General features: G+C 37.5%; 1 protein-coding gene across 3 annotated transcripts in view; it reads left to right on the forward strand.

Annotated features, from left to right (window-relative positions):
- LOC114240115 (very long chain fatty acid elongase 7) overlaps positions 1-14,016 on the forward strand; it is a 110,542-nt gene that overhangs the window by 92,232 nt on the left and 4,294 nt on the right. For all 3 annotated transcript variants that reach the window (XM_089736643.1, XM_028170553.2, XM_028170554.2), the window contains 3 exons: positions 237-399; positions 3,869-4,005; positions 13,401-13,465. In XM_089736643.1, the coding sequence (XP_089592769.1) occupies positions 237-399; positions 3,869-4,005; positions 13,401-13,465 (365 nt within the window). The remainder of the gene's footprint in view (positions 1-236; positions 400-3,868; positions 4,006-13,400; positions 13,466-14,016) is intronic.

Genomic DNA, 14,016 nt, shown 5'->3' on the forward strand with positions numbered 1-14,016 from the left:
TGCTTTATAACCATTACTAGTGGTAGGACTTGTTGTTGGACAATTACAATCATCTTGCTTTTTCCTGCTGAGACACAATTATGCAATGAAATTTCTTTGATAGCCTTGTACAATACTATACAATTAATAATTAGACTCTTGTCTCAAGGTGGTGATTTTCTGGAGTGATCTCTACGGTGAATCCGTTCACGCATCGAAAAATCTTTTTTATAATTATGTTGTTGATTTTGTTACAGATGCTTCATCTATGCTGGGTTTACTACTTCTCGAAACTATCAGAATTCGCTGACACGATATTCTTCGTGCTGAGGAAGAAGAAGAGTCAAATCACATGGTTGCATCTCTACCACCACTCGTTGACCCCTTTCGAGGCGTGGCTGCTGGTCAAGTTCATTGCTGGTAAGTTTCGTGATGTCATCGTTTTGCCATCGCACCGTCCACAGCCATACTGAGCTTTCTTATAGAAAGTTTCGTAAGACAAAATTTACCACGTGTCATCTCAGAGATGAAGCTCTGAATGATGTTCGTGAATCTATATATCTGTGATTAGTACGCGCTATAAAATCTAGACATTTATAGGTACGTCTCGAAGTTGACTAGGTTAGCTTTCAAAAACAATTTGTGTATAAATAAAATTCGAAAAAAATTACACGCATCCATAGCGGAAATACCAGTGAAATAATGAATGCCATTGATAAGTTTGACACAGCGAGATTGGTGCTTGCCTCGGGGCGTTTAGCAAGAGCCAGTCATGTTGTTGGCTACCTTAAATGGAATTTTAACGATCGATTATTTAGTATTATATACTTTCTGTTTCCTGATAAATACATTGAACTCAATAGTCGACACAAGGTTTGGTCAACTGACAATCTCAATACTTCACAAACGGTAATAAGTCTGAATTAAGTATAATTTAATCAAATTTCAGAAACCATTCCAATATTTCAATTCGTTTTAAGAGGTATAATTAAATAAAAGCATTTTTAAAGATGTAAAAATAAAAAAATTAAAACTAAAACTTAATTTAAAGTAGCAAGGCTTTAAGAAAAAAAACATTTTTCCCACCTTTGCCGTGTCTTTTTAAAACCAATAATTCGTTTATAATATTTTAATTAAAAGATCAATCTATATAGGCGAAAAAATGCTACGGTGATTCATTCAATTTCCTAAATCTACCTCTATATCTATTTAAAAGCTATAACTCACTCATTACCGAAAAATAACAAGATACATTTATTACCATTTATCGTTTGGAACTATTTCGGCCATATCTTTTCAATCATAAACATTTGAAAACAGATGTATGTAAGACCATTAATCAGATTTAGCAGTCCTGATTGGGTCTATGTGTGGTATTCAACCATATAATATTCAGTTTTCATGTGTACCTATATTATTTAAAGACTTCCACATTATTCTTAATGCGTACGGCAGTTTCTACGCTGCTCAATACTGAAAGTTGTCATTAGTAGCTATTCCTTCAGCTATACAAACTATAAAATTCATATTTTCGAATTCTGCTAATGTCTAGCCTTTCACATCGGGACTTCAATCCTAGACACGCTAGTCTCTCATTAGATCTGTCAGACATGTCATAATTTTAATAGCACCATTGTATCGTCAAACGTTTGGTCCCTCCCAAAATTTTATTTTATTGTTTGCTAAGTCAATAGAAATTGATATTATCTTTATTCATATGACTATAAATGAGCAAACGAATTGATTATCTATTCATCAGGCCCATCGAGATCTTAAATCGCAAATATAAGCCACTATCCACCTTGAGAATTAAGATTTAAGTCTCAATTTCGTAACTGTGCTTCAAACTAAAAAGTACAGAAAATTCTAAAGCATAAAGAAGTTTGTGATGTATATATAGACTGGAGTTTAGTTAAGCCCGCTTGGATTGGTACTACTGTCTGATATTTTTCTGCGGCAAAACAGTGATGGGTTTCGATTTGAAAGCCTTGTTTGTCTTTATTACGATGCAATAGACTGCTTATTTCTGCGAGGCCTTTGTTGTCTCTGCCGGTGGCATTCACGCTATGATTTCTGTGGGTCTGGTAACCGGTTGTGTCGTAAGTACGTTTGCTCGTCTGCGAAGTCAGTGGTCCATGAGCTACTATAACGAATCACCGCTTAGCCAATCGCAAAAGCTAAGAGAATAAACAGGTACCATATAGTACAATAATTCTAACTAGTGATGCCCTAGTAATCGAAATTCGACTATAATTAATTGAAATATAAGTTTGTATTGTGATTCTATTGTTAAAGACTTTTATACTTCTATAATCACAAATTTCGCCAAGACTACACTATAGAAAAATATTATTAAAGACGAACAATATTTAATATAATCTAAATTTGACCACAGACGTCAAAAACAAAAGTTTGACAGTAAATAAATAGTATGCATGCGTGTGTGCGTCAAATACATGGTGTGTAATGTTTTCTTTATTGATTTAATATATTTTTAGGCATAATTAAAAAAAAAATTAGCATTCTGCACTCCTTCTCTATATTCTCTATAAGTGTGGGAAATTTCATACTCCTCCGTCCGCGCAATTTTCGTAAAAAGGGATACAAAGTTTTTCCTTCACGTATTAATATATAAATCGCTTAGAATAGGTCACTTCATTTCCATGAAAAAAAAAATTACGACGGATTTCCTGTCACTAAATTTATGTATGTAAACAATAATAACTATATAATATGTACCTCATTAATTAGCTGTTTTGCTCAAAACTGTCGAAGATCTTAATCGATTCGGGCAGTAACTAAATACATAACAATTGCAACTAATTCATCCTTCGCAAACATGTTTCATCCAAAGATCACGATCGTACACAAAGAGAAACTTTCTTGTTGAAGATTTAGCGGCAGATGTTAGTTTTGATTATATCGTGAAATCTCCGCTTACCCGTTGGTGACAGGCAAATATTACTTTCACGCGATTTCGTTGGGTTCGTTTTTTCAGGAGTTTCAGCCAACGGTAGACATGAGCAACTGGTATTTTTTAATCTGTTATTCGTTTGGTAATGCGTACAGATTCAATTGTTTGTGACTACTAAAGCTAACCTATAATCGAAAGGTGATAAAATTTAAAATAAAATATTGCATTTTTGTAAAGAAAATCGACACATTATTATTTTTTTTTTAATTATTATTAAAAATTCCACACTGTCACAGCATAGCCTCTATCTAGCCTCTAAGCTATGCTGTGACGTCGTCCGTTTGTCGTCCATTTTTAATGACGTATATTACAAAATTTTTAGTTTAGAATTTATTAGATTGTATAAATTTGCGTTATTATTGGTAGTGGGCTTAATTAAGAGCTCGGAGGGGTAGGTATCATCATATTAGTTACAGTGTGGTATTTTAACTACACAAAAATCCTGTTGTATTTTTATCCAGACCGAACTAGATTAGAACTGACAAGGCAATATAAAGTCTTTAACACTTATAAAAGACGGCCAACTCCTATTAGAGGTACACACAGCGTTTGGAACACCTTTTTTTTAATGTATAGATGGCTGGATGAGCTCACAGCCCACCTGATGCTAAGTGGTTACCGGAGCCCATAGATATCTATAACGTACATGCCACCAGCCACCTTGAGATATGAGTTCTAAGGTCTCAGTATAGTTACAACAGCTGCCCTACCCTTCAAACCGAAACGCATTACTGCTTCACGACAGAAATATACAGGGCTGTGGAACCTAACCTTGCCTTTTATAGTATATATTATGAAGATATGTTAATAATCGCGAAAGTAACAAAACAATTTAGACCAGGACGAAATCGTAGTCAATGACCTTAGTCAACACCAAAGAATATGATCTCACTGACTCTTCTTCTGTCTACACAGGTGGTCACGGTACGTTCTCGAACATAGTGAACAATCTGGTGCACGTGATCATGTACAGCTACTACATGCTGGCCGCAATGGGACCTCAGTACCAGAAGTACCTCTGGTGGAAGAAGCATCTCACTACCCTGCAACTAGTGAGTATTACAATAATTTAACCGCGCATTTTTTTATGTTTGAGAGATTACTGGTGGCCCGGAGGCCTTTCTAGTTTTACCAGGGTAAATGGGCGAGCAAGGACTTAGCCAGGCGGGATGAGATTTGCTAACAGTCACCCCAGCGCCTCCAAAAGAGACCTAACAACTTAAAAGTAGCAGCTTCGCGATTGAACCTCGCAATGTACAGCAGCATCATTCACGTCTCTTCTTCTACATAGATTCGAAGGTGGTGGAACTGGATTCACGTAATAGCATCAGTAAACATGACGTACTAAGTAGACCGTGAATTTCGAAAATATTAAGCAGATAAATTTTAAAATCTTATGAGTAATACATCGGACGAGAGGTGCTGCAATCTACCCCCGAAATTTAAGTGCCGTAATGTTCTTTTGCAAGATATTGAAATCAGACTACTGCCAGATTTGATTAAGGCTCAATTCGCAGTACCTTTAATGACGATGTATGTATGTTTTGAGTTACACGAGAAAAAAATCCTAACTTGGGTTTTTTTTTTTTTTTTTTTATTGCTTAGCTGTGTGGACGAGCTCACAGCCCACCTGATGTTAAGTGGTTACTGGAGCCCATAGACATCTACAACGTAAATGCGCCACACACCTTGAGATATAGTTCTAAGGTCTCAGTATAGTCACAACGGCTGCCCCACCCTTCAAACCGAAACGCATTACTGCTTTACAGCAGAAATAGGCGGGGCGGTGGTACCTACCCGTGCGGACTCACAAGAGGTCCTACCACCAGTAATTACGCAAATTATAATTTTGCGGGTTTCATTTTTATTACACGATGTTATTCCTTCACCGTGGAAGTCAATCGTGAACATTTGTTGAGTACGTATTTCATTAGAAAAATTGGTACCCGCCTGCGGGATTCGAACACCGGTGCATCGCTTCAACACGAATGCACCGGACGTCTTATCCGTTAGGCCACGACGACCACAGCTGACAGGGACTGATAAATTTAAACCATTGTAAAAGTTTCAAGAACAATTATCGGCGGAACCCTAAGAATGACGTAAATTTCTAGCGGCAGCTGTCACGATACATACTCCTGCATTGCAAACAAATCCATTATTTACATCAAGCAATTTTGTAATGTATTATTATTGTCGTACAATGCGTCTTTGGCATTTGTAATCTCAACATAATATTACAAGCTGGTTCGGCATCGTTGTAAATGTAACAACGCATTAGATGTAACAAGTCAGCATATAGCCTTGCTTGTAACTCCTTGAAAAGTACATGGTATTTTACAAGGATATTGAGACATACATAGGTAATTGTGGTTGTTTGTTAATGTGGTAAAGAACTCGTTTTTTTTGTCTGGTCTAAAGCTCAAGAGAGTTTTTAATGAATAGTTCTGAATCAGAATTGAATTAAACAGTTGTTGTGGACTTAATTTTTAATTCATTTAATACTGCTGTATATATTATTTGGCGTTATGACAGAATTATGAAGATGTGATTAAGGACGTCATCGACTTTGAGTTCGTTTTAGAGTTTCTTCATATACGACTATTTCTTAGTGATTTTCCGTAATAACCACCATATCGTGGTCCCTAGTGATGGGTCAGCACATAACGCAGATGGGTGATCTCGATCGAATGAGATTTAAGTAGTTGATATATGTAATTAAGCAGAGAGTAGTAAGTCACGGTCTAATTATAATGAAACAATTTATGAGAGTACACAGAACGTTATCTCGCAATTGAACTTACGTAATCCGATCGTTTTAACTAATTTAGATCCGCTTAATGAGAGACGCCTTTTGCTGCAAACATTCTCGACAATATATTACTAAGTCTACTTTAATAGTTAAAAAAAAACTACTCTTACGAATTAATAGCGCGATAGTTAACTGGACCAAGGTGGTCACGACCCTCAGTAATGAGGAAACGACAGAGAAGAAGAAGAAGAAGATGTTAATTAAATTTTGTATAATAATTACCGACGGCTCGTATACAGTTACAGTTACAGTTTTCGTGGTCACGGATAACCAGTCGTAAACGCGAGATTAAACCGTAAAAGTAGTTTTTAGTTGTGTCAGCGAATGCCTAAAGCCGTAGAAAAGTAAAAGCTCTCTACCTTTGCAATGCACGACTGTAGGTTCGTTTGTTTGTTCTATCGTCAGCGTACTATTGCTGACTATTTTCTTATTTCATATATTTAGCGTTATTCCATACTTGTTTTCGTTGGGGAGCATTCGAGTTTGTAAAAAATAGCGGCCCGCTCCGGCTCCGCTCGGGTCTTTAACAAAATTTTCAAAGATATACGACGTTGTTTTATTTTTTAAATAAAAGAACATTTGTTACGGCATAACTAAAAAAAAAAAAAAATGCATATGTTGTCGCGTCTGTCACTTTTTGTAAATAATAATATGTTCTACAAAGTCGTAGTACATTATTTTATTCTATCATCAATAGTTTTCGCAGGGCACGCGATGTAAAGAATATTTTAGGAAATTTTTTTACACCTTGGGTTACATTATTGGACTTTAAGTAAGGATCCCTAATTTTTTTCAAAAATGATTATAGCCTATGTCACTCGGGAATACTGTAGCTTTATAAAAGTGAAAGAATTTTTCAAATCGGTTCAGTAGTTTCGGAGCCTTTTCAATACAAACAAACAAACAAATCTTTCCTCTTTATAATATTAGTATAGATAAATAACTGGGAACAAATGACGCACGGTCATCCGGCTCCATATTAGGATTCCCTGTATTATGGGTACCAGACCCTGACATACTTATATACGTTTAAATATATACATATATAGATAATAAACATCCAGACAAAGAGCAAACAAGCCTGTTCATCGCACAATGTTAGCCCGACATGGGAGTCGAACCCACGACCCTCGGCGCAAAATTCAGAGGCGCTATCTACGGCACCATCGAATCAGTCAACTTATGATGTGAGGGTGATATGTCTGTTGATACATTGAGTTGTCTCTCCCTACAAAATGGAACGCAAGCTGCTTCTCAGACCGGAAAGAGCACCGACTGTTTGAGCCGCTTTCTCGTGAAGTTGTGTTTTTGCTGATGCATTACTACACGTTTTTTTTTTATTGTGTAGATGGGCTGACGAAATTACAGCCCACCTGCGGTTAAGTGGTTACTGGAACCCATAAACATCTATAACGTAAATGTACCACCCACCTTGAGGTATAAGTTCTAAGGTCTCCAGTATAGTTACAGCGGCTGCCCCACCCTCCAAACCGAAACGCATTAATGTTTCACGTCAGAAATAGGCAGGGTGGTGGTACCTACCCGCGCGGACTCACAAAAGGTCCTACCACTAGTAATTACGCTAATTATAATTTTGCGGGTTTCATTTTTATTACACGATGTTATTCCTTCGCCGTGGAAATCAATTGTGAACATTTGTTGAGTACGTATTTCATTAGAAAAATTGGTACCCGCCTAAAATACGAACACCGGTGCATCGCTCAACACGAATGCACCGGACGTCTTATCCTTTAGGCCACGACGACACATACATTAAGCAACATTCAAACTTTTAAAGGCTTCGCTATACATAAAATCTAAGTACATAATATCATTTATTTTATTATACGGTAGGCAGCGGCTTGGCTCTGCCCCTGGTATTACTGACGTCTATGAACGACGGTAACCATTCACCATCAGTGGGCCATATGCTCGTCTTCCTACAAGGGCATTAAACGACCAACATTAAATTAAATTATGCTGATAGCCTTGAGAGGCTATTTCAGCTTCGCCCTAACATGTAGGTGAGCTCACGGGGCTCAAACCGGAGTGTTGCTAACACTGACCCTAGCAAGAGCAGTGCTTCGCAGAATCTACCAGTTGATCGGAAACGCGACCCACTGAGAAGATCCGACGAGAAACTCAGTGGACTGTGTCTATGGTGGGGCGTATGGGGCAACTTTGATAAATCGATAGATTTATTTAATATTATTTCTAGTTCCGCAGTAAGTAACGTATGAAATATACAAACATTTCGCACCACTCCTAGAATTCCTATAGAAGCGAACGTTTGCGCAAATCATTAGGATATGCGCACCGTTGAGCAGTACCGTCGACGCGATAAATTTTAATTATTAAAAAAAATATTTTTTTAAACAATCTTAAATTTGAGTTTTGTGCATGCCGCGTAATTCCACCGCCCACCTTAAAACTTGAGGTCGAAATTTCAATTGCACTATATAATTACTCTCCCATGTTTCTAATCTTATTTACTGGTGGTAGGACGTTTTGTGAGTCCGCACGGGTAGGTACCACCACCCTGCCTATTTCTGCCGTGAAGCAGTAATGCGTTTCGGTTTGAAGGGTAGGGCAGCCGTTGTAACTGAGATCTTAGAACTCATATATCAAGGTGGGTGGCGGCATTTACGTTGTATATGTCTATGGGCTCCAGTAACCACTTAACACCAAATGGGCCTTGAGATCGTCCACCCATAAAAGCATTAAAATAATAATAATATCGGAATGCATGAGTGGTTCGCGGCAGAGATAGACACTCACTTATACAAACTCCTAATACCGCCCGTAAATTCCCATCTTGCTTATAGCTTAATCGTATTGCATACATGGAAGGTAGATAAAAAACTTCCAACTTAATAACCATTTGAATAGTCGTGGTCTTGTAGATAAATAATTTAATGGGTGTAGCGTGCTCATGTTGAGTGATGCGAAGGTGCCACTCTTGGCGCAGACACCAATTTTTATAATACATATTATTATGATTAATGCATAACGATAGCTGTTAGAAAGTATTTGATGCGCTTTTTTTAAAATCAGTTTTTTTTTTATTGCTTACATGGGTGGACGAACCCACCTGGTGTTAAGTGGTTACTGGAGCCCATAGACATCTACAACGTAAATGCGCCACCCACCTTGAGATATGTTTTAAGATCTCAGTACAGTTACAACGGCTGCCCCGCCCTTCAAACCGAAACGCATTACTGCTTCACGGCAGAAACAGGCAGGGCGGTGGTACCTACCCGCGCGGACTCACAAGAGGTCCTACCACCAGTAAAGTCAGTTTAAGCTATGATAAAATTAATTTGCGTTTTTTCTGCAACCAGTACAATCACCTCGTGCAGGTCGCATGGCTTCACATTTCGTCATACGTGCCGCTAAACGTGTCCTTTCCCCGGCATTACTAATGAATACTGTATTTTTTTTTTAACTATTTAGGACTTATTGCACTATACCGGATTTCGGAATTCCGGGCAGCGCAGAATTACATGTAGGAGCACTGATGTTTTTGAGAGCACGTTTTTATTAAATTGATTTCTAGTCTGTCTGTCTGTTCGGTATGAAGGCAATCGGCTTTTCACTTATTACCCGGTACAGACTTCAAAGTTTAAAGCTCGGAACTTGACGGTGTTTTTAAAGCTCGGAACTTGACAGTGCTACGGTGATTAAACTTTTTTATTTTTATTGCCTAGATGGGTGGACAAGCTCACAGCCCACCTGGTGTTAAGTGGTTACTGGAGCCCATTGACATCTACGACGTAAATGCGCCACCCACCTTGAGATTTAAGTTCTAAGGTCTCAAGTATACCTAGTTACAACGGCTGCCCCACCCTTTAAACCGAAACGCATTACAGCTTCACGGCAGAAATAGGCAGGGTGGTGGTACCTACCCGCGCGGACTCACAAGAGGTCCTACCACCAGTAATAACTGTCGATGAAGTTGTAATTAATTCCTATGTTAATTGTATTTCAGATTTATAATATACAGAGTACATTGTGATTGCATGGCCTTAGTAGAAGACGTAGTGATTTTTAACACGATAACAATAAAAACACTATGTCCTAAAATTTAGGAAGCTATTTAGGACCTAAATAGTTTTTAATAAGCAAAGGTTCAATGGTATAGCAGGTACCTTTTCTGAGTAAATCCGTATCTATCGCCACATTGGTCTATGGTGGTTGGTGACAATGACGTGTTTCCGACATACATACTACAGGCGAAACTCTTGGAAGGGGTCACTTAAAATGATTTAGACAAAATTATTTTTTTCATTTAAGATTGATTCTTCATAATACTCGTATTATCATATATAATTTGTAACGTTTTCTGAAAGTACCTGGCCTATACTAAAAACTAAAATAAACGTTACAAATAAATAAATAAAAAGATGTTAACGCCTACGAAATTTTACTGAGCAATATTGAAATTTTATTTATGTTCACCGACACAATTTTAAAAACACTTCAATCAATGGCCGTGCCAAGCTAACTTGTTCGCAACGTAAAATTTAACAAAAACCTGTATAAAGGAAATACAAGCACAAAATCGATTGTGGAAGTTTTATTGAAGAAACCCAAGCATCCAACAGTTGCCATTATTAAAAAAATCTCCCAGTATTAAAATCTCCTGAGACAATCATCAATTACGGGATTTTCAGCTTTATTTTAAGACCATTGCGCGTGAGCCAAATCTAAAAGACAAACGGACAAGTACTAGAAATGGTATTAACCTGCTGACGTCATCTATTTGGGCACACGAATTCCAAAATTGTTTTGTGAAAAAAAGTGACAATCGATAATGTGTACCTATCTTTTACTGAGTTACTGGATCTTCTCTGTGGGTCGCGATTCCGATCCGGTGGTAGATTTTGCGAAGTATTGCTCTTGCTAGGGCTAGTGTTAGCAAATTCTGTCAGGTTAAGCCCGTGAGCTAACCTACCCGTCAGGACGTAGCTGAGATAGCCTCTTAGGCTACCAGCGAATAAGTAGGGAAAAAGTACTTATCTAGTGATGTGACTATGTGCTCATAATACCAATTTATCTAAGGAAGTACGTACCTAACACGTCTTCGTGGATGCTTCCAAAAATAAAAACTTTTTAATCATCACGACTATCGAGGCCCCAAACCAAGCATCAGACAATCTAGAGTCAGTTCATTCATCTATTGCGATATAAAAACTTATAATCGTACCATTAATTATTTTTTGTAGGTACTTATAAATCACTTAATAATCAATAACACTAATTGCATCCGCGCCCTGAAATATTCATACATACGAGTACGTGTGATAAATTGAGTGAAAGCAAACGTCATTTTTTAAGCTTGTTTATTTATAATCATTAAATACTTTCACTCGTATACAAAAGGATTGTGGGTGCAGACACCTTATAAAGCTATATACTGCAATAAGCTGCGTTTACATTGGTTTGTCTAGGAACCGCAAAAAAATTAAAAACAGGTGCGCGTGCAACTTGGTGCACGTGAATGAAGTGAAACTTCTTTTTCGATGTGTAGTATTGTGATCCTTAAATCAGATTGCTCTTGTAATAGGGAATGCTGTGTATAAGATGCGACATCTTCAACATTTATATTATTTATATTTTAAATTCTAGATAGAAAAATAAATATATACTTTTTTAAATGCTTCGTTAAAATATTGGACGCTACTCGTTGCTAACGTTCGCGCTGGCCTGTAACAGGCATACCACGCGCATGCGTTCGAGTGCCACGCATTCACTCTCGCTCTATCGCTTTTCTAGTATAGTAGCCTTATACGTATAACGCAACCCTTGTTAGAAGTCTCATTAGAAGTTTCACTTCAATAGTACAAATTACCTTTTCCCTAAATTGAAACATTTGAGACTACAGCTTCGCGCTTATAAAGTCTTCGGCAACCACTTGTCTGCTTCTCCACTTCTAATAGCGGAAAAGCCGTGTTAGACTAATCTTAACTCGTTGTATCAACTCTGACTCGACTCTAGTCTGACTCGGTGGTACAATAGTTAGCGCCCCTGACTGTTGCGCTAAGGGTCATGGGTTCGATTCCCACATCGGAGAAACATTGTGTGATGAACAGGTTTATTTGTTCTTTGTTTGGCTGTGTATTATCTACATATGTATATATTTAAACGTATATAATTATGTATGACAGTCTCTAGTATCCATATCACAGGAAAACCTAATTTGTGAGCGGATGACCGTGCGTCATTTGTTCCCAGTTATTTATTTTTTATTTATCAACGCTATTTCAAATTTAATCTTATGCGTCGAACAACATGTTCTGGTCTCTATCGCCTCCCATACTACTTCTATAGACAACGTTTATTTCGGTCATTTGAATATCAATCATTGACTAGCCGATATATGATAGTCATGTTTGCACTAAGTAATGGGAAACCCATACTCCGACAAATACCATATCTGAATCGCGCATATTTCAAACCGGTCTGTCTACGAATGTATACTACAACAGTGAATCCAGTTTTAATAACACTGCAGCCAAATTCTTAAATATACTTAGTCCGCCAAAAAACATTTGATGATGCATGAAATCTACAACAATAGAGATGATATCAAATTTCGTATAATAGCTTTCGTTAAATTAATAATGCAACGTACAAGAGAGAACGATGTGATTATTAATTTAAAATAAATTGGACGATCGTAAATGGCAGTAAAAAAATTTGCAGATCCGTGTTTTTTTTTTTTATTGCATTGTAGGCAGACGGGCATACGGCCCACCTGATGGTGAGTGGTTACCGTCGCCCATGGACTTCAGCAATGCCAGGGGCAGAGCCAAGCCGCTGCCTACCGCTTAATACTCTCCACAAGCCTCGTTTGAAGAAGGACATGTCATAGCGCTCGGGAAACACCGTGGAGGGGAGCTCATTCCATAGCCGGATGGTACGTGGCAAAAAAGATCTCTGGAAACGCACTGTGGATGACCGCAGTGGCTCCAGGAAGTATGGATGAACTCTACTCCGGTGGCGGGCGGTGCGATGGTAAAAACAAGATGCCGGTATCATCTCGAACAATTCCTCAGAGCACTCCCCATGGAACAAACGGTACAAAATACTGAGGGAACCGAAGTCCCTCCGCGTGTGTTATTGTAATTATTTCTAAGGATAGAACCGATATTATTAAAATCGTCTAATCAGAATGTAATTTTGTTTGTGACTACGTTCAATAAAAATATTCCATAGTTTGGAACTAGTACAAAAAGTTGATCATGATACGTGATGATACGTCATCGTTCGAACGAGGACTGCAAAATAGTTCAAAACAGTAAGGATTTGTGGTACTACTGACGTCCATGAGAAAATGTAGGCTGTATCTTCCATTACTACTCGTATAGAAAAAGTCGACAGTGTCAAAGGGAAATTCTACTGTCTGCCGTCATATCAAATTTGAATATCAAAACCAATGGAATGCTTATTTTTATTTTTTATCATTAAATATTATGAATGACATTACAAAATGATAATATGTGAATATAAAGTGCATCATTGCATTAAAAATAATGTAATCTACACGTTTACCGTGCTTCTTATTTACCTTTACATTACATTTTACTTTAATTATATTTAGTGATACTTATACCTTACGTTTGCTTTTCTCAGATCCAGTTCTTCATGGTGTTGTTCCATTCGATCAGCGCTTTAGTCTGCGACTGCGGGTATCCGAAGTGAGTATTGGTTATCACTACATAGTACAAAACAAAGTCGCTTTCTCTGTCCCTATATCCGTTTTTATGCTTAAATCTTTAAAACTACGCAACGGATTTCGATGCGTTTTTTTTTAATAGATAGAGTGATTGAAGAGGAAGGTTTAAATGTATAATAACATCCATCAAATTACTGTTATTTTTGAGGTTTCTAATGTGATATCGTAAATAATCAACAATAAAATTTCATTATATACTTTTTGTTTACTGTCAAGCTGTTATTGCTTAAAGTCTGTGGTCAAATTGAGAATAGGTTAATATTCTTTATCTTTAATATTTTTTTGATTAAAGTGTATTCTTGGCGAAATCTGTGATTATAGAAGTTGATTCTTTGACAGTCGAATTATAGTCGAATTTCAACTACTGCGGGAGCACTAGTACTTCTAAATGATATTACAATGTTTTTCCTACCAATTCGCCGGTAACCTAAGGCTATTCTAGTTACGCCCGGACGGGTGGATGAGCTCATGGGCTCAACTTGCTAACTAACACTAGCCCTAGCAAAAGCAGTG

Source organism: Bombyx mandarina, chromosome 22 (assembly GCF_030267445.1).
Source record: "Bombyx mandarina strain Sakado chromosome 22, ASM3026744v2".
Classification (NCBI taxonomy): Eukaryota; Metazoa; Arthropoda; class Insecta; order Lepidoptera; family Bombycidae; genus Bombyx; species Bombyx mandarina.